This window comes from Notechis scutatus, chromosome 1, assembly GCF_049901735.1.
Source record: "Notechis scutatus isolate UNSWTSFEM ecotype Mainland chromosome 1, rNotScu1.2, whole genome shotgun sequence".
Lineage (NCBI taxonomy): Eukaryota > Metazoa > Chordata > Lepidosauria > Squamata > Elapidae > Notechis > Notechis scutatus.
The window spans coordinates 56,832,018-56,856,699 of record NC_142009.1 but is presented as its reverse complement, the minus strand read 5'-3'; the positions used below and the strand labels follow the sequence as shown (position 1 = coordinate 56,856,699).

Here is a 24,682-nt window from a genome sequence, read left to right as displayed (position 1 = left end):
TTGCTACCCAGCTCATAGCCAACTACTCTGGGAAGCTTACCGCATAACTGTAAATTGATATTAATCAATTTGGTGAAATAGATGGAGCCATACAGTATGCTGTTTTTCCAATGCTGAATAGTGAAGCACTTTTAACTGCCTGGACTGATCTCTGCAGTTCTCTAGGCCAGGGGTCTCCAACCTTGACAACTTTAAGCCTGGAAGACTTCAATTCCCAGAATTCCCCAGCCAGCAAAGGGGAATTCTGGTAGTTGAAGTCCCCCAGGCTTAAAGTTGCCAAGGTTGGAAACCCCTGCTCTAGGCAACATTCTCAGAAGTGGCTTGTGATTGCCCTTTTCCTATGGCTGAGAGAGAATGACTGGCCCAAAGTCACCCAGCTGACTTTATGCCTAAAACAGTATTAGAAGTCATGGTCTCCCAGTTTCTAGCCTGGTCTCTTAACAACTACATCTTCTCAATCATTTTTTATAAGTCTCATTTTATGCTCTACTAAAAATCATAACACCCTGAATGGCTTGACCACAGTCCTCTATTCTCTAATCACTCTTTAAAAATACTGTATTTTTTATCCTGCCTTTATTATTTTTATAAATAACTCAAAGCAGAGAACATACCTAATACTACTACTACTCCTCTTCCTATTTTTCCACCAAGAGCCCTTTGAGTTGAGTTGGGATGATAGAGTGACTGACCCAAGGTCACCCAGCTAGTTTTCATGCCTAAGGTAGGACTGGAACTCACAGTCTTCTGGTTTCTATCCCAAGGACTTAACTTGACCAATCAAGGCACAATATGCAACTAAGAAAATAGGATACCAAACCTGTGGTGTCTAGTATCATGGATGGCACGGTCACTGGGCATCCGTTCACTCTCCCGTTGGTTAAAGGCATACAATCGATATGGGTCCTCTCCACCTTTCCATCGCCGAACACTCAGATATTTTCTTTCTTCAAATTGATCCCAAAGATCATCCCAATCAATGTCGGAATCCTGTTCATGTATAAACATAGATTCCATAAGGAAAATAAAAAGTTGAAGCTGAATGGTCACGCTTTTCTTTTCTTTATAACTTAACTTGCTTGGACTGCTTTGAACAAAGATAGTTGTTGTTTTTTTAAACTAAATATTTATAATATAATAATATACAAATATGACAGTTATCGTGTTCTTATCATGTAGAACATCATCATTTCAAAAATAAGATTATGCATTTGAAAATGCCTATTTTCCCCCCTTTAAATTAAAGAAAGTACACAGAGATTCATCTTGCATTGCGAGGACCGATCACTATTTTGCATTCTGGCATATGATTGTGGCTGCAAAACAGAATGCATTATACTGATATTTGAGGTCAACATAATTCAAATTTAATCAGCTGAAGATCGAATGCACGTAAATCTGTTGAATCAATTCAGGGGACATTTTGAACATAGCCACAAACAGGATTGGGAAGTAAATCTGTTTTTGTCACATTTTATATGACACAGCCTAATTTCTACTTCCTAACCTAACTATAGACCTGAATAGACCTTTTAATTTTTGCATTTCCAGATTTTGTGAAGATTAGGAAACACTAAACTATATACATTTTTGTATGTATTCTCGTGATATCTTTTTTCTTTTCCTGTATTACGTCCAGACTATATAGCACATAAATAGAAGAAATATAATGTATATAAATTAAAATGCAATGTGTATAAAATAATTCACAAACCAGGGATATCCATTGGAGAGGGCAAAAACAGTCCCACTTATAAAAAAAAAGACCAATGCAATTAGCAATTGATCTTTTCAATCCAAAAAAAGTCAAAGCCATGATTATACAAAAACCACAGTAAAAAGAATCAAAATGTTTGCATACTATAAAGTATAAGAAACATTCCAGGTGAGAAAAATCCACTTTCATGTGGCTACCAACAACTTGCAGAGAGAGGAGCATCGCTAGTACAAAACCAGAGAATAAATATTAATGGTATTTTATTTCAGACTGCTATGAAGAAGTACCAAGTATCACTTTGATTTCTCGGTATCTATTAGGTGGTGAACTTAAATAAATTTTTCACTGTCCTTAAACTCTGGATCCAATCCAGCCTACACATCCTCTCTAGAAGCTTGCTCCTTCTAGTAGCTATATTTGATTTTACTCTTTTGTTGTTGTTGATGGTTGAGTTTAATTGATTTTCACAGAATATCCATAAAATACTACTACTGAGACAGAATTTAGATGGAAAAGTACACAAGAAAAACTTCTAATAAATCATGCTAAAGAACAGTGTTTTAGTCTCACTTTTTCCTAAATGTCTCAGCCATAGGCCCTATAGTCACATTCCCAGCAGCTGTCCTTAAGTATACCATGTCATATTTATTCACTGAACAAACTGGCCTTTTGCTTAGAATCAAGTGAATACAATGTTTTTTCCCTCTGTTTTAATGAAGTACATACAATATGTCCCAATTAAAATCATATCATTATAGAAACACAATATCTTTGATTGCAATTTGTTTTTGCTATGGGCAGATTCAAAATCTATAGAATTATTTTGAAACCCCAAAAAGTCACCTTACTAATAATTGATCTTTCATTTATTATTACTGCCATATGCAAGAACCTTCTGCCTTCTAATGATATCAAGCAATTTTATTTCATAACTGGTTTTATTCATAGCACATTTTATGTAATAAAAGAAAGGGAGTGAGAAAGTGATGGCACCAATAAATAAATACATTGCATGTCCCAATGATTCATCTGCATTCATGGAGATGATTTAAATACTGTAAAATACTGTAGTTTAGTAATGGCTAGATCCCACTACAACTATTTTTTTTTAAAAAAAACCCTCATTTACAAACAACACAAATGCAGAGTTAGATATTGAAACATATGTGTGATTACCCTTATCTCCATGATTGCAGATTGTATTTAATTATTTTTCAGAGGAATTTTATTACATCCTACCAAAGCCATGCTGATTATCAATCTGTGATCCACTTAACAGAGTCTTCTCTAAAAACCTCACTGAAATAATTAGAACTCATTGAAACCTTCCATTGAGTCATCAAGAGTTGAAGTGACTTAGTCCCTATGCAATGACTCCCAGAAACCCAATAATATTAAATAAACATAGAAGCAGATGCCACTTGTGTAAGTCGAGCTGAGTGTGCATATGTGTACCACCCTGCCACTCACATGGCCCAGTTCCAAACAAGCCATGGCCCAGTACTGGGCCACAGCCTGAGAGTTGGGGATCCCTACTCTAGGATTTCCATTTATGGAATCTTCCTACTCTGTCTCTTATTTTGTTGAAGTCATCTCTCTTAAAATCTAAAACATTAGACTGACTTTGTTCAGTTTCCTTTGCCTACTTTATAGTGAATTCTAGAATGACATGCTCATTCTCTCCCAAAGCTCCCATTACTTTCACTCCCTCAACCATGTTGTCACTATTAGTTAGAATTAAGTCCAGTATAGTTGACCCTCTAGTTCCTTCCTCCATCTTTTGGAGGATAAAATTATCAGCTAGGCTTATCAGGAACCTGTTTGATCTCCCACTCATTGCAGACTTTGATCCCCAGTTGATTTCAGGGTAAAGTCCCCCATTACTACAATGTTGTGTGTTTCCTGCACACTTCAGGTAACTAATTTGCAAAAGGTTCATCTATTTCTTATGCTCAGTTGGATGCTCTATAGTACAACATCCGTAACAACACATCTGTAATTACCTCTAATATTCACCCAGATTCATTCAAGAAGGTTTTCATCCTTGCTATCATGTATTTCTGTACAGCTATAGTAATTCTTTACATACAGTGCAATTCCTCTTCCTCTAATGTTGAGTCTGTTTCTTTTGAACAAATTATATTCTCCCAGTACTATATTCCAATCATGGGTTCCATCCAAGCAAATTTCAGTAACAGCAACAATATAATACCTGCCTTCATATACTAGGACTTCAAATCCTCCTTGTTTGCTCCCCATACTTTGAGCAATAGTGTACAGCAGAGGTAGTATTCAGCAGGTTCTGACCAGTTCTGGAGAACTAGTAGCAGAAATTTTGAATAGTTTGGAGAACCGGCAAATACCATCTCTGACTGGCCCCACCCCCACCTACTCTCTGCCTCCCGAGTCTCAGCTGATCGGCTGAGTTTTCTTTTGATGCCCTGCACAGGAGAAGAGAGCTGGAAATCAGGTTAGTGGCGTGGGGTGGGGAGGGAATGGAGATTTTACAGTATCCTTCGCTGCCTCGCCCATCAAGCCATGCCATGCCCACCAAGCCACATCACACCCACCAAGCCACACCCACAGAACCGGTAATAAAAAATGTTGAATCCCACCGGTGGTGTACAGCCCTTTGTGACTGATCCTAAATTTGCTTGCTATGTTCCCTGTTTTATGTGAGCCTTTGTATTTAAAAAGTTGAACCATTGATAACTCAGAATGATATGGAGTTGATAGCTTAAGATTTTGCAGAGACAAATCAGCAGACTGGTGGAATATCGGAAAAATGATTTATCTCCTTGATGATCAGCACAGGATAGGTTGCAAAGGAGGAGGAACTCAAACTCTCCATCATCAGCCCATGCATATTAGTAATCATTCAGCAATGCATGTTATTATCCACACTTTATCATCATCATCATTCTCCAGATGCTAATCTGGAGGTCACTTCTAAATTTATTTCTCTCAACAGTTATATGCTGCAGAGCAGCCTGAAAATGAATGACTGATTCAAAATCACCCCTTGAATTCCATGGTCAAATAGGAACTTGAAACAGAGACTCCCCAATCCATGACCAGTATTTTAACTTCTATGTTACCTTGGCTCTGTGCATGCATTACGGTTTTCAAAAAGAAGCAGAGCCACAGTTCCACTGGTAGTCTCAAGTCAGGCACAAGGTTTACTTTCTCCTGTATTGAGTAACAATGAGTGGCTATAAATTGTTCCTCCTAAAAGGAAAAGTAAATTACTGCATTTGGGTTCTAGACTGAGGAAGAAACAAAATAGTATTGTTTGATAAGGAAAGCCAGCCTATTCAACACATATTCATTGCATCAGAGTAATTCACATCTCACTAATAAAACTAAACAAAATGTCCATCAGGTCTACAACAGCAATATTTCTTGTTTATAAATAGTTACAGTAACAGTAGGCATGCTTGAGACTTTTCATCTTGGATGTGGTTTGATAACTTCTTATTTATCCAGCTTTTATATCTCAATTTTATTACCAGCAATTTTGCAAAAGGCAGAAAAGCTATGACTTGTTTTCATATCCCAAGGCAAGTTTGTAATAGAAGGGAACATTTTTTGACTCATAGATTGCACATATTTGACAGCAAGAATAAATATGAACTGTCACTATGTCATCTTCATTCTTATATCTTCATAATTGCCTCTACTGTCACAGATGAAAATAATCAGGATTTGATATTAACTTGAACCAATGATTTTAAACTGACCCACTGTCTGGATTCATCCTATTCCATTAGTTGTCCCAAAGATGCTTTTTCAAGAGGTGGACTTTCTTGTTTTTCTTTGAAAATGTTTAGCTTTTCGTCCAAGAAGCTTCTTCAGCTCTGACTGAACATTGGGGAATGCAAAGAGTTGTACTCCTTGCAGACAGCTGGTTATTTGCATTCTGACAACACAGATTAACCTCCAGGTGGCCTCAACAACTCTCCAAAATGCAAATGACCAGTTGTCTGCAAGGAGTATAAATCTTTCCATTCCCCAACATCCAGTCAGAGTTGAAGAAACTTCTTGGATGAAAAGTGAAATGTCTTCAATGAAAAACAAGAAAGTCCAGTTGCCTCTTGAAAAAGCACCTTTGGGACATCCTATCCCATTAATAATATTATTAAAACCATTCACTTTTTAGGCCATTCCACTCTATTGGGATACCTATTGTAGGAGTTGACCAGCCCAAGGGAGGAGTCAAACGCATCATAAGTCACAAGTTCCTACTCACCTGCAAGAGATCTAAGTCCAGCCCACCTTGAATGCCTCTCTTATCTCCTGCTCATTTCCCTTAACAGCCAGTTGGTACAATTCTGGCAGAGAATTTAAACTTGCAATAAATCTTTATACTCATTTGACTGCCTAAATCTCCTGATTTCCCCAATGATGCTTGACATTAATCTGACCAACCGGGTGATAATGAGCAGGCGATAAGAGAGGAATTCAAGTGGACCTCGACTGAAATCTCTTGTGGGTATGCAGGGACTTGTGACTTATGACGTGTTTGATCCTCCCTCAGGCTCAACCTGGTCATCCCCTCCACTTATAAGCAGAAAGATCACATACAACTTATCTGCTGGCCTTTGGTAATATTGTGTAAAAAAACAGAGTTGATTCTTGTTTTAACACATCTTGTAAAACACAATGTATCAATGAAGTAGAAAATCAAGAGGAGCTGCATCAGGTAAATCCTGAAAATGCTGAAGGTGCATAGAATTTATGAAACCTGTAGACAGACATCAGGCACCATATTTTTTCATGCAACTATCAGAATAAAACTAAAACATTTATTTTGAAGTGGGAATAACCCTGCCAAAGGTACACACATTATATTTATATTTATTTTAATAGCAAAGTTAAATGTGGCTTAATTCCCATTAATCAAATCAGTTTTAAAATGCTTAACTTGGAATGAATTGTAACTAATGTTTTACCATACATTTTAACTGTCTTGTTAATGTTGCTATTTGCACTGTATTGCTTTGGGAAGACCAGTGTTTGCTACAAAGATTGAATATAAACTTTACAAGCAAAAATAAATAAAAGCACATCTATTTAGAAGAGCAAATACTTCTAACTGGTATGCCAAAGGAATGATGTCAACGTTTTTGAAAGGGTAATTCAATACTTATTTCTGTAAGTGCTCCAATGTATGCTTTCTCACACTTGTGTTTCAAAGGAACAAAGTAAGAAAAAACACAAATCATTTATTTAATGTATTTATTAAGTTTATATCTTGCCTTTCATTAGTTCAAAGGCACGTGCACGTACAAACACACCCACACCTCGTTCCCTTTTCCAGGTTTTTCTTACAACCACAATTCTATGTGATAAGTTATTCCAAAGCCACTCTTATACTTAGGTTTTTGTGTTCCTAGTCCAATGCCTTAACCACTAAATCACATATGACATTCCTAAATGTACATTTCAACTTATTTGCCTCTCTCAAATAACATACAGGTTAATCTCCACAGGATAATTTTGTGGAATAGAAGAGCAAACTCAATATAGGAGTTTGTATTCGATGACTTTCAGATAACCCAGCAAATTGCTATGATTGGCCTGAACTCATAATTGTCATTCAAACCAACACACAGCTTAACTGTTCCTTGACTACTGATATTGGGAAAGGTACAATTATATACTGAAGCGAGTAATCCTTTCTCTCCATCTAGGATAGCAGATCAGTTATGGATTACTGGATAAGATCTTCATTATAACATTTCTACCAAGTATTATGTCTTCTTTCTCTCAAGTTGAATTCTGCCTGGGGACTTATTTAACCGCTGTGCAGAAATCCAAATGTAATTTAAGATAATCTATCTCATGTTAAGTTGCATATTAGCATGCACCAGAGAAGGATCAAGCCAGTATTCTATTTCCCTTTTTATTTGTCTTCTACAAAGTTCTTCATTCATTTTCTCTCATGTATTTCCAATATATTTTTTTCATAGAAACCAGACCATTTTTTTCAATGCTGCAGTTTAATAGGCAGCATTAATTATGTAAAACAGTGAGTTAATAAGGAATTTGGGGATCAGGAACAGCTTCAATAAAGGAGAAGGAAAATCTTTACCATTCCAAAGGAACAATCAGTTTCACCAGTTGTCAGAATTAAAATAAAAATACATTTTGCAATAAATCATTTATGTACAATCAGTCAAATTAAACAGAGAGATTTTGCCTCTCAAAATTAATCATTTTGAACAGCAATATTATATTTCTGTTCAAAACTTAAAACTACATTTTGCATTAAAGAATGTGGTATGTTCACACAGCCAAGTACAATAGCTCTTATTTTCTTCAAATGGGAGAATTCACAATATCAATAGATATACACAACTTTAAGCAAAGATCTTAATGTGACTACGAGAGTTCTAGTTTTTCCCACACTCAATCCTACATAAAGAAAAAACATTTTTTACTTTCCTAAGATTGAGTGTTATTGTTCCCTAAATGGTTCATCCATTTCTTCTTCTAGGTTATCTTTTTTATTAACTTAAAAGGTTATGCCTTTTAAAACTTACATCTCATAAACGTTTAAGAATATTCATGTACTTGTTGAACACATAAGGAATCATATCTCACTAGTAACTCAGAAATGAAATATAAGCAGTTTAACCTATTACAAACTATACAGTTGTGGAGATTCAACAATATTCCAAAACAACATTTTAGCCAGAACAATAAAGCTGAAGATATCTAAAGTAATGTATTTATTAATCACATTTATATCTTCCCAAAAATATAAATTGACACTCAGAAGCGCACAAAATGGAACCAACAATACATGGTAATAAAAATCAGAAAAAGTTTACAACAATAAAGGGATGGAGGGTGAAATGCACTTGTAGACTTGCAAGATTCTGTTAATATAATCTTACAATAAAGGAGAAATAGCAACCAGATGCAAACTCCAAAAGAAAGCTCTTGCTCAAAAGCAAAATATCCACCTGGATAAAAGCCGCTGGAAAAAAAAACTCTGCCAATACAGAGCAAGAGGAAAAGTAAGAGCACTTTGCTCTTCTTATCACCCCATAGATTAGGTCTGAACACAACCTTACAGCCTTGCTCAGTCAAATTCAGTCTTCATTGTCCTCCACCTATATACTTTGAAGCAATTAGGCATCGTTGAATATGCAGTTCAGAGATCCCATCTACTTAAAACTGTCTAACAGCAATAATGTTTCCAAGCAAGGAGACAAATGAAAACACAATAGAGCTATCACTCATTACTAAGGTTTGGAAGACAAGGTATGAACTTCATTTTAATTCAGTTTCTTCACTTTTAAAAAATGTTAATCTTACAAAAATTCTGCTTGGGCATAAATTTACGTATAAATCTTCACTCATATATGTGTATCAGGGAACCAGAGCAAGGTCATCTCAGGTCATACGAGTACTGAGCATAGCTTTATAAAGCTCTCTGCAAACACTCATAAACAGAATGTAAGAACTATATCCTTCTTCAAACTAACACATCTTTCAGATAAGCTTATGCTTCACTGCATCCACCTATTCCCAGATGTTGTCAGCAGATACAACACATGTCAGGTTCATATTACATCTCTCAGATTGGTAGTAAAATCCAATACAGGCAGGGCTTTAAAACAATAAACTACAGAGCTTTGCTACCTCTTGTTATAAATAAGAAATTTATTACTATGGGAGCAACATTTCTCTGCATCCATTATTATGTGTGCGCACTTTATTTTTCTCTCTCTAGAAAATCAGTTCAGTTTTATGGGGATGTATTCATGGAGAAAAATTAAGTCAGCTGGAGAAATTAAATGTGTGAATGTAGCAATCACATAAAAGTCAGCTGTAATTTCCTTGATTGTGAGATAGCATTTTGAGAAGAGAAGGGTATGCACACCACAAAAGCATTTTATGTGAATTTAATATTGATTGCAAGTTGCTGGGTACTAATCTATTCATCTGTTCATTTTGCATATGTGCCTATCAATCAGTAGTAATAGAAGAAGCAGTGGTAGTAGTGATGTTGCTAGTTGCACATATAAAATCACAGAACTGTAGAATTGGAACAAACCATAAGCATTATCTGATTTGATCCTTTGTAGTGGACAAGAAAACCACCCATGAGAAGCAACGGTCTACCCTCTCCTTATAAACCTCCACAGATGATGAACCCACATCCACCATAAATTGACAGTTCCACTATTGAACAGATCTTATTATTGGGAAGTTTCCCCCTATATTTAAATGAAACATAGCCAGCTATATTTTATATCCTTTATTTCAGATTCTAGTTTCTGCAGCAATGGGAAAATAGATCCTAATCATATTTGTTTATTCATTCATCATATTTATATGGCTACCCATCTCACAAGCAAATATCTCTGGGTGGCATACAACAAAGCTAAAACAATACATATGAACAAAATATGTTTCCTCTAGCTTCCTTATCCTCTGAGGCAGATGATAGCTGTCAAGTAAGTAAAAGTGCTCAGGTAGCTAGTGACATTTATAGACAATAAATGATAAAACCCTGAATAGAATCCGAACACATTATTTTTGTAAGAGCTATTCTGACATAACCAACCACAACAGAGAACCATAACCCCTGAAGTCTCCATTCCTGAGCACTTTTTACATTAAATCAGATACACTGTTGACTTCTTAGGGTCTCTTATAGAGCACATAGCCATCTGAGACACAGGAGAAAACTAGATTCGCTTTACTGAAGTTGAGGATAGGCTAGTCAGGCACATAACTGAACATTTTTTCCTATCTCATATGGGCTTCAGATCCCTTTGACTTATAAAACACACTGATGTCACATCTGCTACCTATAGAGGTGATAACCATCCCCCTTCTTTATATGGCTCTGGTTTATAAGATGGAACCCACCAAAGCCCACACATGGACATGTTCTCAAGGGGAAAAAATATTTCCATGTGCCACCAAATATTTTTTCCTCAAAGTACAGAGAGATTTTCCTTGATGAAAAGCATGCAATGAACATGGATACACATTTCATAAGCAAACTTGCTTATCAAACATCAAAATTACATCATAAACAGTTCTACATGGAACTGTCCTTGAAAACCACTCAGAAGAGTACTTGGAAGCTCTAGCTGGTTCAGAATGCAGCAGCATGGATACTGTTGGGTGTGCCTCAGAATGCCCATGAGATACCTCTGTCTTGTGAGCTGCCTTGGGCTTCAAGATTCTGTTATCATCCATAATATCATGATATCCATGCTATAGGTTCAAGTTATCTGAAGGACCACCTATCTCCATGATTCCTGTCCAAATTGTAAGAACAGTTAATTGGCTTCAGATTCAGTCAATCAAGCAATGCTATCTATTGGGACCAACAGTAGGAAGTATATCTTCTCTGCCATGGCACCTCCCTCCAGAATGTACACCCCCCGATTAGATTGGTCCCCACCTTGATTATGTTTCAGACACCTTTTAAAATTTGGCTGTTCTCCTACACTCTGTTGTTTTCTGTTCTTGCTGCAAGCCACTCAGACTCATTCTGGAGTTGGACAGCTTCTACATTTCTAACTATATGCACACATACACACCTAGAGGGGGAACAACAGGCTTCAACTAAACCCCAGAAAGACTGAGTGGCTTCGGGTACCAGGACCCTTTGATTCTAGAACTATATCATCTCTGGTCTTGGACATGATTGCACTGCCCCAAACTGACCCTATATGCAATCTGCAGGGCTCCTCCTGGATTCGCAATGCTTGCTCAAGGAGCAGATGGTAGTCCTAGCTAAGAGGGCCTTTGCACAACTTTATATTGTATACCAGTTGCTCCCATTCCTGGATCAAGGGTCATTTATGCCCTGATCACCTCACAGTTGAACTGCCTCAATGCACATGAGACTCCCCTTGAGTAGCTTGGGTAGCTATATAAATTTGACTAATAAACACAAACAAAGACACACACACACTAGATTGAACCTATTGCCTGGAGAAACTAAAACTGACACTGATAGATATAATTCATCTGATGACCGAAGAAATTTGTATTTGATCATTTCTTCAGTGAAAAATACAGCAAACGCATTTAAAAAAAACATCTCAACAAGAAGGAAAAAAACAAACTAAAGGATACATCAAACTGTCAGATTAGCTATAATCTGAAAAATAATTAACAGTAAGCCCCTTAGGAATGCATTAAACAGGACAAAATAAAGATTTAATAGTATAAGATTTATTATTTTACAATAGAAGCCGGCCCTGCTGAATCAGAAATTAATTTAGAGGACTGAACCCAGTTTCTTTTCTCTGATCTCCTTTTCCCTCTTCCCTTAATTAAAAGTAAAAAGTGTTGCTTTACAGGATAAATATACAATGTGTTTTGATTCTTCATTCGAAGAATCAAAACACATTGTCTAATGTTGTCATCTGTGTACTAAGTCACACACACACACACCTTCAAAAATGAGTCCGTTTTGACATAAGATTTTTGACATCCTCCCCCAGTGGCGAAGATGTTCAGACAGCAGCTGCTTCTTCCTTTACCAATTCACTAAGTAGCTTCCACAGAAGCACCTGTGGTTTAAACTAGAAACAAATAGGAAAAAGAACAGAAAGTCTCACACTGTGACAGCCCATTAAAAATTGGAATGTTCTCATATCAGTGATATGCATCTGTGTCTGTCTCTTAAATCAAGACTTAGAAGGAAACAGAGGGTGGGGGGAGAAAGAGCAGGTCATTAGCAGTAAAGACTACAATTTTCTGGCAATTGTTAATGCTTTGTTTATATGGGTTTCCACGAATATGACATTTTAATGGCACAGTAATTGTGTGATTACAGTGCAACAAAGATTGCGATAGCAAGAATGGAGTAGCTTAGAGGAATGCCTGTTCTTCAGTTTTCCCTAAAGCCTGTAGACAGATAAGTGTAGAATTTCCATCGGGATTGTCAAACCAAGGAATGAATATTTGGGCTCATGAATGTCTACTTTTGCACCGCAATATTGTCATCAAGTTTCTTAGTTAGTCATATATGCTATGGGCAAAAGTCAGATTTTTTCTCTTTCCAGACGTACACAAATTGCATGTCACCTTCAGATGGTTTATATTAGGTTGTTCATATTACTCCTGAAAACCTGGAAGCTGGACAACTAGAACTGTCAGTTCTTATATTTAAGTATTAGTCTAGAAATCAAGATAGGACAGGACTCCTCTCAATTTCACACAGAAATTCATATACCTTTCAAAATTGAATTTGTCTGAATATTATAATGCAGTTCCATTAAAACAGATGCAAAAATGTGTATGTTAGGAACTAGGAAACACAAAACACATGTATTAAATTCAGCACTATCATTTTTAAAATGTATTTGTTCAGGAAATCGCTTACAAAAATGCATACATTTACCATAATTGCAAGGTTTTCATGTCACTGCCCACACTAATGTTGTCAGCGCTGCATGAGTCCTTAAAAATTCTTCCAAAAAAAAAAAAAAGTATGGTCCCTAGTTCTAAAAACATTGCTCACCCCAGTGTAAGGGGAAGAGTAATATTTTCTCTGGCTTCGTTAATGTATTTCTCAGTCCAGTCAGCTATCATTCACAGATCTTAATATCCTAGTGCTAGAAGCATAAATGATATCTTTGAGTGTGCATTATCCATTCCATAAGCCATTAAGAGCTGTAGGAAGAAAAGATGGAAATGTTGGTGATTTAGCTGTTAAACATTCTGAAATAAAGATGTCTGAAAGAAAGTTAGCTTTTATGTACATGTGATTTTATATACAGAGAGATATATGTATATGTGTATTGAATACTCTAATAAGGAGTGAAGCCAAGGAACGAAGACTTCACTCAGGTCCCTATAAAAGGGTGAGCTGTCGGATAGGCAAGACACTGGGTTGTACTGATCTACAGAATAAAGAGCTGTTAGTTAAAGAATCAGTCTATCACCCAGCTTAACCACGTGTATGTGTGCATGCATTTAATTTTGTTATTAAGTGTGATGCATCTATACATAGACATAAGTTACTTAGATAATTGGCTATAGAATTGTAGCCATAGACACTTCTTCCTGCCATCATGGATTATGTTCACAAGTGTGATCACACATACAGCATCAGTTGTGAATGCCAGTTGCCTTGCAAATTATGTTGCCATTCATCAGGAAAAGAATGTTAAAGTTCTACCTGTCAGAAGAATTCTATAAAGCAAATTCCTCATCTGCCTTTAGAGAAACTAATTTATCTTGTAAAACATAACGTAGCAAACTATATAAGTCCCATTCTAAAAAAAATTACTTCAAAGTCTCCTACATTGATTTCCCTTGTGCTCTTTAATTGATTCTACACTTCTCCAATTATTTCAGACTGTATTCTCGTGCACTTGAGGTTGCCCAGACTTACACATACACATATATAGAAGTGCCACTTTTTGTCTATCAGTACACTGGAAAGATATCTACCTGAGCAAATTGAATCCTTTCTTTTAAGAAGAAAAACAAAAATATGGATTAATGAGTTTCATATGCTGAACATATGTCAAATTGAGTTGCAACTGAGAATACATTTTTCACATTCAACTCATCCTCCATAATTTTTTTTTAGCTGAAACCTGGCAGCTTTCAGGGTGCAGACAAGCGGCTTCAAAAATGTATAGCAAACTCAAATTCTTTTCTGATGAAATATTCAAAGGTGGAAAGAAGCCATTTCAGACTTTTTTTAAAATGCTGAATTCAAAATTCAAAAGATGAATTGTCTGGAAAACTAGGAGATGGTACATTAAATTGTACACCACTCTCTTATGGAGCTGCCTGAAGAAGAAAAACTATTTTCCACAAAATATGCTATCATTTCCTCATGATTTGAGCATGATTGATAGCAATTATGCAGTAATTTCCATCTTACAGGGCAAAAAACAATACTGGGTGTGTTAATTACAAAGAATATGACTTGGCAATTTCATACTTATACAAAAGCTAATCACAAAACTGTGCTTCAGTTATGTTGGCCATGTCATGCAGGGATACTATTGGAGAAAGAATTCTGTCTGGAAGAGTTAGCAGTAAAAGGAAACCATGCCACCAAAGAACATAGTGGTATCATCAAAACTGACACCATCCAGAGCACAGAAAAACTCAAAGTAATGCACGATTGGAAGATGTAGATAGAGCAAGACCCATTGAATCCCAAGAGTTGGACACAACTGAATAGATATAATCATCATCATCATCATCATCATAATTAAATTTGCCAACTCCAATAAATCTACAGACAATCTTATCTTTTCACTCTGATGTCTCAGTGAAAAAATGTCACATCTGAGGACAGTACATTTGGGGTATGTTCCTAATTCACCATCCTGAAATCAATACATACTTCTTTGTTTTGTAAATTTAACTAAGACTTGTATTTGGAATAAAGATACTTTATGTTATAGCTTTAGCTTTTTTTCAATTACCTCTCTTCATATTTTTCTTAATGATTCTGCTCTTTTCTATGGAAAGCTTTATATTGTTTGCATATCATTTTCATATTCTTTGTGTATTTTCTGTAATTTCAGTTTTTATAGTATGCTTGACAATGCAGAAATAAAAATAAGACGGTGATCAAAAAATGCCTGTAACATTCTTCAATTTCATATCATTCACCAGTTAAATATGTAGCCACATTATTATTTCAAACATAATACATGGTTAGCTGGAACTGAGTTGTATTTTTGTATTTTTGGTTACCCATAAACATATTTAAACATTCTGTATTTTTGGTATAATCCAATTTTATAGAAGCAAACTTGACAATCATATTTCTCATCAAAGGGCCAAAGCTAATATAATCAAAAATATTATTTATGTACACAGAATATTTCTCTTTCCTTCTTCCCTTCACAGTCTAACCCTAAGGGAAGACTTTCTTACTTGTCAACTCACAATTGCAAATGCTGCATGTGAAACATGGACCAGGAAACTGTATATTTAATATACTCATTCAGGATTATGATCCTACTTAAATTTTATTAAAATCACTTTCACAGTACAAAAGTCATTGGCTGGGAAAAAAACTATACTTATTTTACCTGTTTGCTCATAGTATTTCCATCCCGCTTCTCTATGACTGTCCAAAATTAAGGGGAAATATGAGAGGGAGAGGGAAATGCCGCTCGGAGAGCATATTTAAAAATGATTCAAAAGCGAAGTGATTCAGACCATGTGAAAGGACTCATTTGATACATCTCTGCTATTTTTTAAAATAGCTGAACTACTTTTTCAGGCTTCTACATTTTAGAAAAAGATGGTGATAATGATGATGACAATGATGCTTTAAGAAATCCATAAAGTATATGTGCTTCTTAAAGCAACTACATCTTTTTTTAGAAACTTGAAAAGGTTGGGCTTCTTTATTGAATATCAAAGAGATGTTGTTTGCATACTAGTTAGAGTTTCAAAGCATATTTTTAAAATCATGATTATGTTAAAATGAAATTAGTGTTCTTTGTACCTTTCCTTTCACTCATAAAGACACGGAGTGAAGCCCTGACATCATCTGGTCTCACTTCTGTTATATAGCATCCTACACTGTGCTCAGCTGCAAAGATGCAAACAACATATTCAGTGCACTGATGAAAGATTATGGACCCTTTTTTCCTACATGAAGAGGACACCTAAATCGAAAAACCTCTGCCCCCTACAGTTCTGTTGGACTGGATTGAATGTTGCGTGTGTGAGAGAGAGAGAGAGTGAGTGAGTGAAGGGAGAGAGACATGCAGTACAGCTTTAAAAGAAGCAAGGAAGAGGCAGACAAAATTGCTTGTGCAGCCCTTGAAATTAGATTAGAAGTCTGCTATGCCTGTCTAGAAATCAAATTCAGACAGAAGAAGTTTCCAGCTCCCAAGTGCTTTCTCTTCTCAGTGACGTATTATATCATGTCAGCTGTGCTGACAGAAATCAAATGTTAGATTCTAAATTTAAATCAGGCCTGAAAGTCAGAAGAGAGAGGGGGCAGCAAAGTTCAGCCCATCAGTGCAAGCAAAGTTTGCTGACACATGGAAACCAAGGAAGAAAGAAATCAGGTACAAATGTGTAAATTTTAAGGGAGCCAGCTTGGTGCAGAGATTAAGGCATTGGGTTAGAAATTGGGAGACTGTGAGTTCCAGTCGCACTTTTGGCTCCAAATCAGCTGGTTGACCTTGAGCCATTATTCTTTTAATAGAATGTCATTCTATTTGACATTCTATTTTTTTTTTTAAAAAAATTTTTTTATTGATTTTACAATTAAAACAAACTAACATTATTCTGTCTCAGCCTTAGGAAGGAGTCAATGGTAAACTGCTTCCAAAATATTGCCAAGAAAACTGCAAGGACTTGTCCAGATAGTTACCTGGAGTCAGGGCTGACCTAAAGCATCCAAAAAAAGGGGGAGAGCTTTAGGAAGCTGTCCATATCTGTATCAGTATAAGGACCTGGTGCTATTAAGAATCCCTGAACACAAGCCAGATATTCGTCTTCTTCACATGCCACCTTTCTCTAACACTGAAATGGCTGTGCTTTCATTTATTGCACACCCTCAATGTTGCATTGAGTGGCTGTCATTTGTTATTTATCCTTGACACCCCATTATAAATGTCACCACAAATGCACCTGCCATTCTACCTTTGTAGCTTCCTTCCTAATTATTATGGCTACAGCATAGCAAAATGGCCATACACAGCCTATCAACAAATCTTCATGTATTCTGACCATCTGGAAGAGTCGTTCTCTGAGGCAGAATTCCTAAAGTACATTATTACCTTGCTACAATTCCTCAGATAAATTTTCTCCCTCCATTCCCCCACCTTTCCCTAATATGAAGCATATATTATTTCTATCATTCAAGAATGTTGAAATTAAGGGACAATCTTGCAGCAAAATTCTAGTCATGCCTTTTATACAAGTGGGATTTCAATATCATCCACCTTGCTGGTCTAACTATAGAGCTGTCATCTGGGGCCATCATGGTGTTTAAAAAGCTCACACAGCTTCTTTGAAGAAAACTACTTGACTGAAAGCCAGGATATTCCTAAAATTATAAAGACAGTCAAACAGGCAGCTAATTCAAGGTTGTCAGTCCAATCCCACATGGAAGCCATAGGTTCCTTCTATGTATACATGGAGTAGGACAGAAATATCATTCCTAAGCATTCTAGCAATGCCATAAGCAGGTCTGGGGTAACATTTCTCCTCTGGCTTTTGTAGAACACAGTCTGAAAACCCTGCACTGCATCACATTGGCCTTTGCCATGCCAGGTTGCTGTCCCTCCTGCAAAGTCAACATCATATTGACACAAGAGAAGTTAAGATGTGGACACCAACAAAGAAGTAACCCTAAATTGAACATTGTTCAACTGTGAGCTGGTCAAAAAGTCTGTCCTAATACATCTACAGAACATCTCATTGGGCAAACACTAATTTGAGAAACAGGAGTCTCCAAGCTTGCTCTACAATGTAAAAAATTATTATTGTCAAAACTTTTGGAGGATGGAAGAACAACTCACACAATCTTCATGTTACGCCACCAATTTAATATCATGCATATGTGCTGGACTATAGGTATAATTATTCTGACCACTGGGCATCCATAATGGTGCTTTATGGTTATTGTCACCTATCTTTCAAGAGTTCATAAAAAATAAAATTATATCATATATTAGGTTTGGATAACATTAGATTAATTTCATCGAAGGCTACCTACCAAATATCATGGATACAATGAAACTTCAACTCAATTCTCACATGTTGTCAGGCACATTTCTATCCATTCTACCACAAGATCTTTCACAATGCATAAAAACTGAATACAAGGAGACTGCTTTGGATGTATTTTGACATTCTATTAATTTTGCAGACTATTCAGTTGAGAAAAGAATATATATGTCACCCAAACAGGCTAGATCCTTCATATATTAAGATTATTTACTGATGATTGTACTAATGATGTCTATTGTTCTTTTATGTTCGCTATTCTACTACATTATGGCTGCTTTTTAAATCCTTTAGACATTAATGTAATAATAAAAAGATAAATGCCTGTCCATAAGATCATTGTATATAGCCAGGGGGCATTCAAAGTTATGAGTTATCAGATGTTTGCTTAAGAAGTGCCTAAATATTGCACCATTAAAGGAAAGCAGGTTTGCTGATAATCAATTTTCAACTAGATTTACCATTCATATGCCTCAGTAAATCTCAAGAGATCCCAGTCTTCCATGTTGTACATAAATCAGAATTAAATTTCTGATGTTAACTTTAAAACAGAAGACCCCAGAGCCCGGGAGTTGGGGACCTCCATTCTAAAAAAGTGCACATTGCAGGGAATAATATGCATCTAGTCCTAATAACTAACAAGTGTTTGGAAGACAAACAGAATCACTATGTACCCATTTTAAACCATTCTGGTTCCTTTTTGAGCTATTCAAGTCATTGATGGGGGGAGAGTTGGGGGGAAGTAGCAACAAGATAGATCTTATATCAAGCAGAGCAGAAAAGTGAGATGGACGTTCTCTGTGTTTCTATTTATAGTGCGTCCTTTTTTTGGCGATACATTCAGCAACTGTATTTGAAGCCCTCAGCAGCATAAGTACTAAGGAACTTATTGCAGAGAAGAGCAACAAAAATGATTAGTGGAATGGAGGCTGAAATATATAAAGAACAGTTGCTGGAATTGGGTGTGCCTAGTTTAATGAAAAGAAGGACTAGGCAGTGTTCCAATATTTCTGGGGCTGCCACAAAAAAAGAGGGAGTCAAGCTATTCACCAAAGCACCTGAAGGCAGGGAAAGAAGCAATGGATGGAAAATAAGAGGATGGAGAACCTAGAACTAAGGAGAAAGTTCCTGACAGTTAAAACAATTAATCAGTGGAACAACTTGCCTCCAGAAGCTGTGAATGCTCCAACACTGGAACTTTTTAAGAAGAGATTGGACAACCATTTGTCTGAAATAGTATAGGCTTTTCTGCCTGAGCAGAACACCTCCTTAGAACGCCTCCAGGGTCCCTTCTGTTAAGTATGGAGAATAATGGAGACCAGACATCTGACCAGTGACTTCAACTCTTTAATAACAGTAAATAGAACAGAACAGAGCAAGGCTATGGGCAGCAGTAACCCTTTATAGGGTTAGCTGCTACCTTATTACCCAATGAGATGAGCAACAAGTTCAAACTAATAACCAATAAGAATAGTCCAAATAGTGGCCAATCAGGGACTAGTTCTGGCCCAATCCAAAGTTGTTGTATAAGGACCAATCAAGTGTATAGATTTTCAAACCCTGATTTGCATTTAAGTTATTCACTTTTATTGATTCACAACACCTTCCAACAGGTTATTCTGACCTGTCTGGAAGATTCTTCTAAATAATGTATTTATCTAAACTTTATAAGATTGTCAATATTAGTCCCCAGCTAATATTTGAAGATCAAATGACAGAAACCCCTAAGGTTAACTCCATCCTTCATTTTATCATGTACTTTCTATTCTGAAGGTTTGACTCAGTAATTCTAATTCCAGGTTATCACATCTCTTGGTACCAATAAGCTAAGTTAAACTGAAGCTGGTTTATGTATTATGCCTTGGAGATATTGTCAGGCCTATGTACCCCATCTCAAGTTTGGAAAAGCAACATGAAACAAATTAGCACAGAGCAATGGAACGGATGGCAGAGGTCTCTAATGTTTTACCATATTGCTAGCTGGCACTTCATTTCAACTTAGGAAAGGCTGATAAAAGAACCAAACATCAGAAGATCCATCTTGACTCTGATTTTGTGAAGAGAATGGGAAAAAAAATCTAAGATGAAATATTAGTGCCTTCACTGAACTGAAAAAAACTCTGCCATATGACATTGTGGGCTATAAAAATGTAATGTCTTATGCTTAATTCTTAGGAGTGGGAAGAAAAAAAAGAAGAGGACATTTAACAGCAAAGTGAATGGACTTAGTTACAGTGGTGATGGATAATGCACTATTGGAAGATCTGAAGGATTAGATTAGGGCAAATCATCATAGAAAAAAATCTATCTATCTATCTATCTATCTATCTATCTATCTATCTATCTAAACTAAATCGATATATCTATCTATCTAGTCAATAAAAATCAACACCAATTTGATGAAACACAATCAATCAATCCCTAGGAATACTCTTACTACTGAGGGTGAAAGTTTGTTCTCTGAGCTTGCACGTTGGTTTCTGAATGTTCCGAATGTTGGTTTCCTGAATGAATTACCAGGCTAAGTAATATCTTCAGTGGAGTTTAGGAGATGTCCGTGTTCTTCTGTTTATGGGGGCTTCAGGTGTGGGTGTGTCAAGCGAGGGTCTTGTGATGGATCAGGTGATAAGGAGGTTATATCAGGTCAGGGTCACTAGGAGGTGAACGGCTGGTGGGTGGGGTTGTGTGGGTTGGTTGAGGGTCGGTGCTGTCTCTGATTGGCTGTGTGGTTGATTTGGATTCTTACTACTATTGTGTTTGTGAATAGCCATGTGGTGGGCTATGTGGCTACAGTTGTCCATTCACTGCTATCTTAAAAAGCTAAGAAGAGACCCAGAGCTACAGGCTACATAGTGAACTTTAAAAAAAAACCTCCCAGAATGCAGCAATGGCGAGGCATTTCTATATTATACAAAAACAATCCCTACAGATACAATCCATGAATTCACTGAGTGTCTTAACGTCACAAAACTTAAAGAGTTCTCTTAAGTAGACTTGTACCTGCTGTGCAAAAATAACAGAGGAGTCAGGTTGCCATTTTCAACCTGTTTCTTTCCTCTCTCTTAGCTCACAGCCCCTTTCTGTAAAAACTTCTGGATTCTTTATAGTCTCTTCAATCTCTGGCTTGAGGACTGCAGTTACCAGGTTGAATTTGGTCTATAACAGCCAATTGCTTCTTGATCTCAAAGTTCACCAGTAGTCAGTTTCCTTAGTTAATTAAACACACATTCCTATGTAATAAATAACTTGTATCAAATTGGCCTCTTTGCCATTAGGAACTGCCCAGTTTGCTTCGAACCCAAAGCCAGTTTCTTGAATCAGCATAAGAATGCCACAACTTTGGGATCCCAGGAGATACCAGAACAGGATTCTCTGTTTGACTGAGACAGAAGAATCCTAAACAGAGTTTGGAAACAATCTGGTGTTTTTTTTCATATATTCTATCAGCACCTGCCCTAAACAATGTACAGCATCTGAAGCTTTCTCCAGTGATATACATATGCAAGGATCTAATGGCAGAATGAAGAGGAAAAAAGCCCCAAGACATTAGTGATGTTCTGCAGCAAGGGTAGAAAGTTTCAGTTGTTTAATCATGGATGGTCAAAGCTAATCATCAAAGGGGAAGGAGATTTATATGCAATCTGAAACAGGAAAGGCTATGGCCCAAGGATGCAGAAATAACAAATTCTTTCCATTGACAAAAGACTGCATTTCATTTTCAGAATTCCCTCAAGGGGAAAAGTAAGGCAACACTAAGCTCACAATAAACTAAACAGCAATCACCAGGAACTAGGAAGAGTGCCATTTTGAAAGCCCATGTTTTTATGGCACCAGTCAAAGATCAAAACTCACAATCTTTCTGTTTTGTTCCACCTTAGCAAACAGACATCATAGGCAGGGAGCATACTGACAAATTATCCTTTATTATGTTATTTGTAGTGGCTCAGTGGCTAAGACGCTGAGCTTGTCGATCAGAAAGGTCGGCAGTTCGAATCCTTAGCGCTGCATAACGGAGTGAGCTCCCGTTTCTTGTCCCAGCTTCTGCCAACCTAGCAGTTCGAAAGAATGTAAAAATGCAAGTAGAAAAATAGTGACTACTTTGGTGGAAAGATAACAGCATTCCATGTGCCTTCAGCATTTAGTCATACCAGCCACATGATCATTGAGACGTCTTTGGACAGCGCTAGTTCTTTGGCTTTGTAACGGAGTTGAGCACCACCCCCTACAGCCGGAAATGACTAGCACGTATGTGCGAGGGGAACCTTTATCTTTACCTTTAGTCTACTAGTGAGACTTTTTCCTAGAGAAGTGGGTTTCAGCCAATGGATTCCGGTGGAACTCTGGACTGCAGCCTACCCTAAGGTGATTCATAAAAGTACCACTACCATCTAGTTGGTAAAAGTTTACCCTAAAAATTAATGAATTTCTAAATACATGTCTAGACTGAGATGGGCCAAACTTGGGCTAACACATACCTCTTACACATCAAGCCTTAGGCATATCTTTCCTATACAGCACTAGAAAGTTACCCTGTCTAGTTTTAAGCATGTAAACACTAAACTACAGAGAAGTTTGGAAACAATAAAGCCACAACCTATAAAGTGACAAGCCATAATAAAGTTCAGCTGGATGTGGAAATTGAGTATTTTGGAGACAGTATTACAGTTCTTCAGATGAAGAGGTTGCATTGAGAATAAAAGCTCACGTCTTGCTGAAGAACACTCAAAAGCATTATTCCCTCACCACTATAAGTACAGTAATTCAAAGCTTCTATCCACCTATGACACCACTTTGGAGGCTCCAGGTTCAATATGTAAAACAATAAATTAGCCTTAAGATTGCTTCCTGACACATTAAGACAAATCCTGTATAATTAAAAAAAAAAGCCAATTATTATAACTTCCTGGCAAACATCAATGCCTGTTTTGATTTTATTTGTACATTATACTGTATAATGCGCTGAATATTTTGAAGTCAGCATAAAGCAGGCTGTTGACAGAAGAAAACCTCAAATATCAGCAATTGTGTATCCTGGAAATTAGTCATCGGGATAACAGCAATACCTTATTATAGTTCAACTTCTTTGCTGTTTCTTGTTTGAGCTTTCACCTTTTTCTGCAGTCCCAACCCTTCAGAAGACAGGTACATACCCATTATATTACTTTATTTAGTTCCCAGAACCCCATACAAAAAGCAAGTAATATTTATGCATACCCTTCCTTGATTTAATATTCTATCAAATGTAATTAGTTACTGTGACTTTATATTTTGGTTATCCACTCCTCGATAAACCCACACAGATATAAATCTTCCCTGTCCCTCCCCAATACCCCTCCAATCTATGACAGAAAGACAATTCTTGAAATCTTTACTCCCTAAATTGGATTATAATTTGTCTCCTCTACATTTTTCACATGAGTGTCACATTCCACCAATTCACAGAACTTGATTCAGAATAGAAAAGCTTGTAAGCCGAAGAAGACACTGAACCCCCAGCTATTCCATTGTAGACACTACAGCACAAATACTGCTCAGATCAGTGGTAATGGTTCAGTAAAGGGAAGAAGGCAATATAGAAGACTAAAAAGCCATGACAGCATGTTGTATCTTGAAAGCTAGATATACTTCATTTCAATCCTTACTAAAATTCCCACTGCCCCAAGGAGATCACTCAGTAATAACCACAGGGTCAAGTAGAAACGAGCACTAACAGTGAAGCAGCCTTCCCCATTGCTAATAATGATTTAAAGTTGAACAGAATTAGCCCCACAGCATGAGAAACAATGAAGCTGGAAGATGAGTAAAAAGAAAAAAAATATTTCAATGCTACTCAGACATTCTTTATGCAACATCTCTTCATCTATTTGTCACTATCCTACTTTAATTTCCCCTTTTCTTTCGGATTTTTATTTGTGAGATTTAAAAGTTCAGTCAAGAGGGATAAAAACCAGAAATTTAAAAAGCAGGGGGAGGGGAAGGAAATGTCAACTCATAAAATATCTCTATGGTCTTTTCAGAGTTGCCAACAACTAATGGAACAGCTTGCCCTACCAATGGAACAGTTTGCCCTCAGAAGCTGTGGGAGCGCCATCACTTGAGACTTTCAAGAAGAGATTGAACTGCCATTTGTCAGAAATGGTGTAGGGTCCCCCGCTTGGGCGGGGGGTTGGACTAGATGGCCTATAAGGTTCCTTCCAACTCTGACTATCTGTTAACAGAAAGGGAGGGGGGAAGGGGTTTGAAAGAGCAGTG

General features: G+C 36.8%; 1 protein-coding gene across 3 annotated transcripts in view; it reads right to left on the bottom strand.

The window, feature by feature from the left end:
• The window catches only part of GALNT14 (polypeptide N-acetylgalactosaminyltransferase 14), a 306,041-nt gene that overhangs the window by 164,504 nt on the left and 116,855 nt on the right, over window positions 1-24,682 (bottom strand). For all 3 annotated transcript variants that reach the window (XM_026681830.2, XM_087965206.1, XM_087965199.1), the window contains exon 2: window positions 821-990. In XM_026681830.2, coding sequence (XP_026537615.1) covers window positions 821-990 — 170 coding nt within the window. The remainder of the gene's footprint in view (window positions 1-820; window positions 991-24,682) is intronic.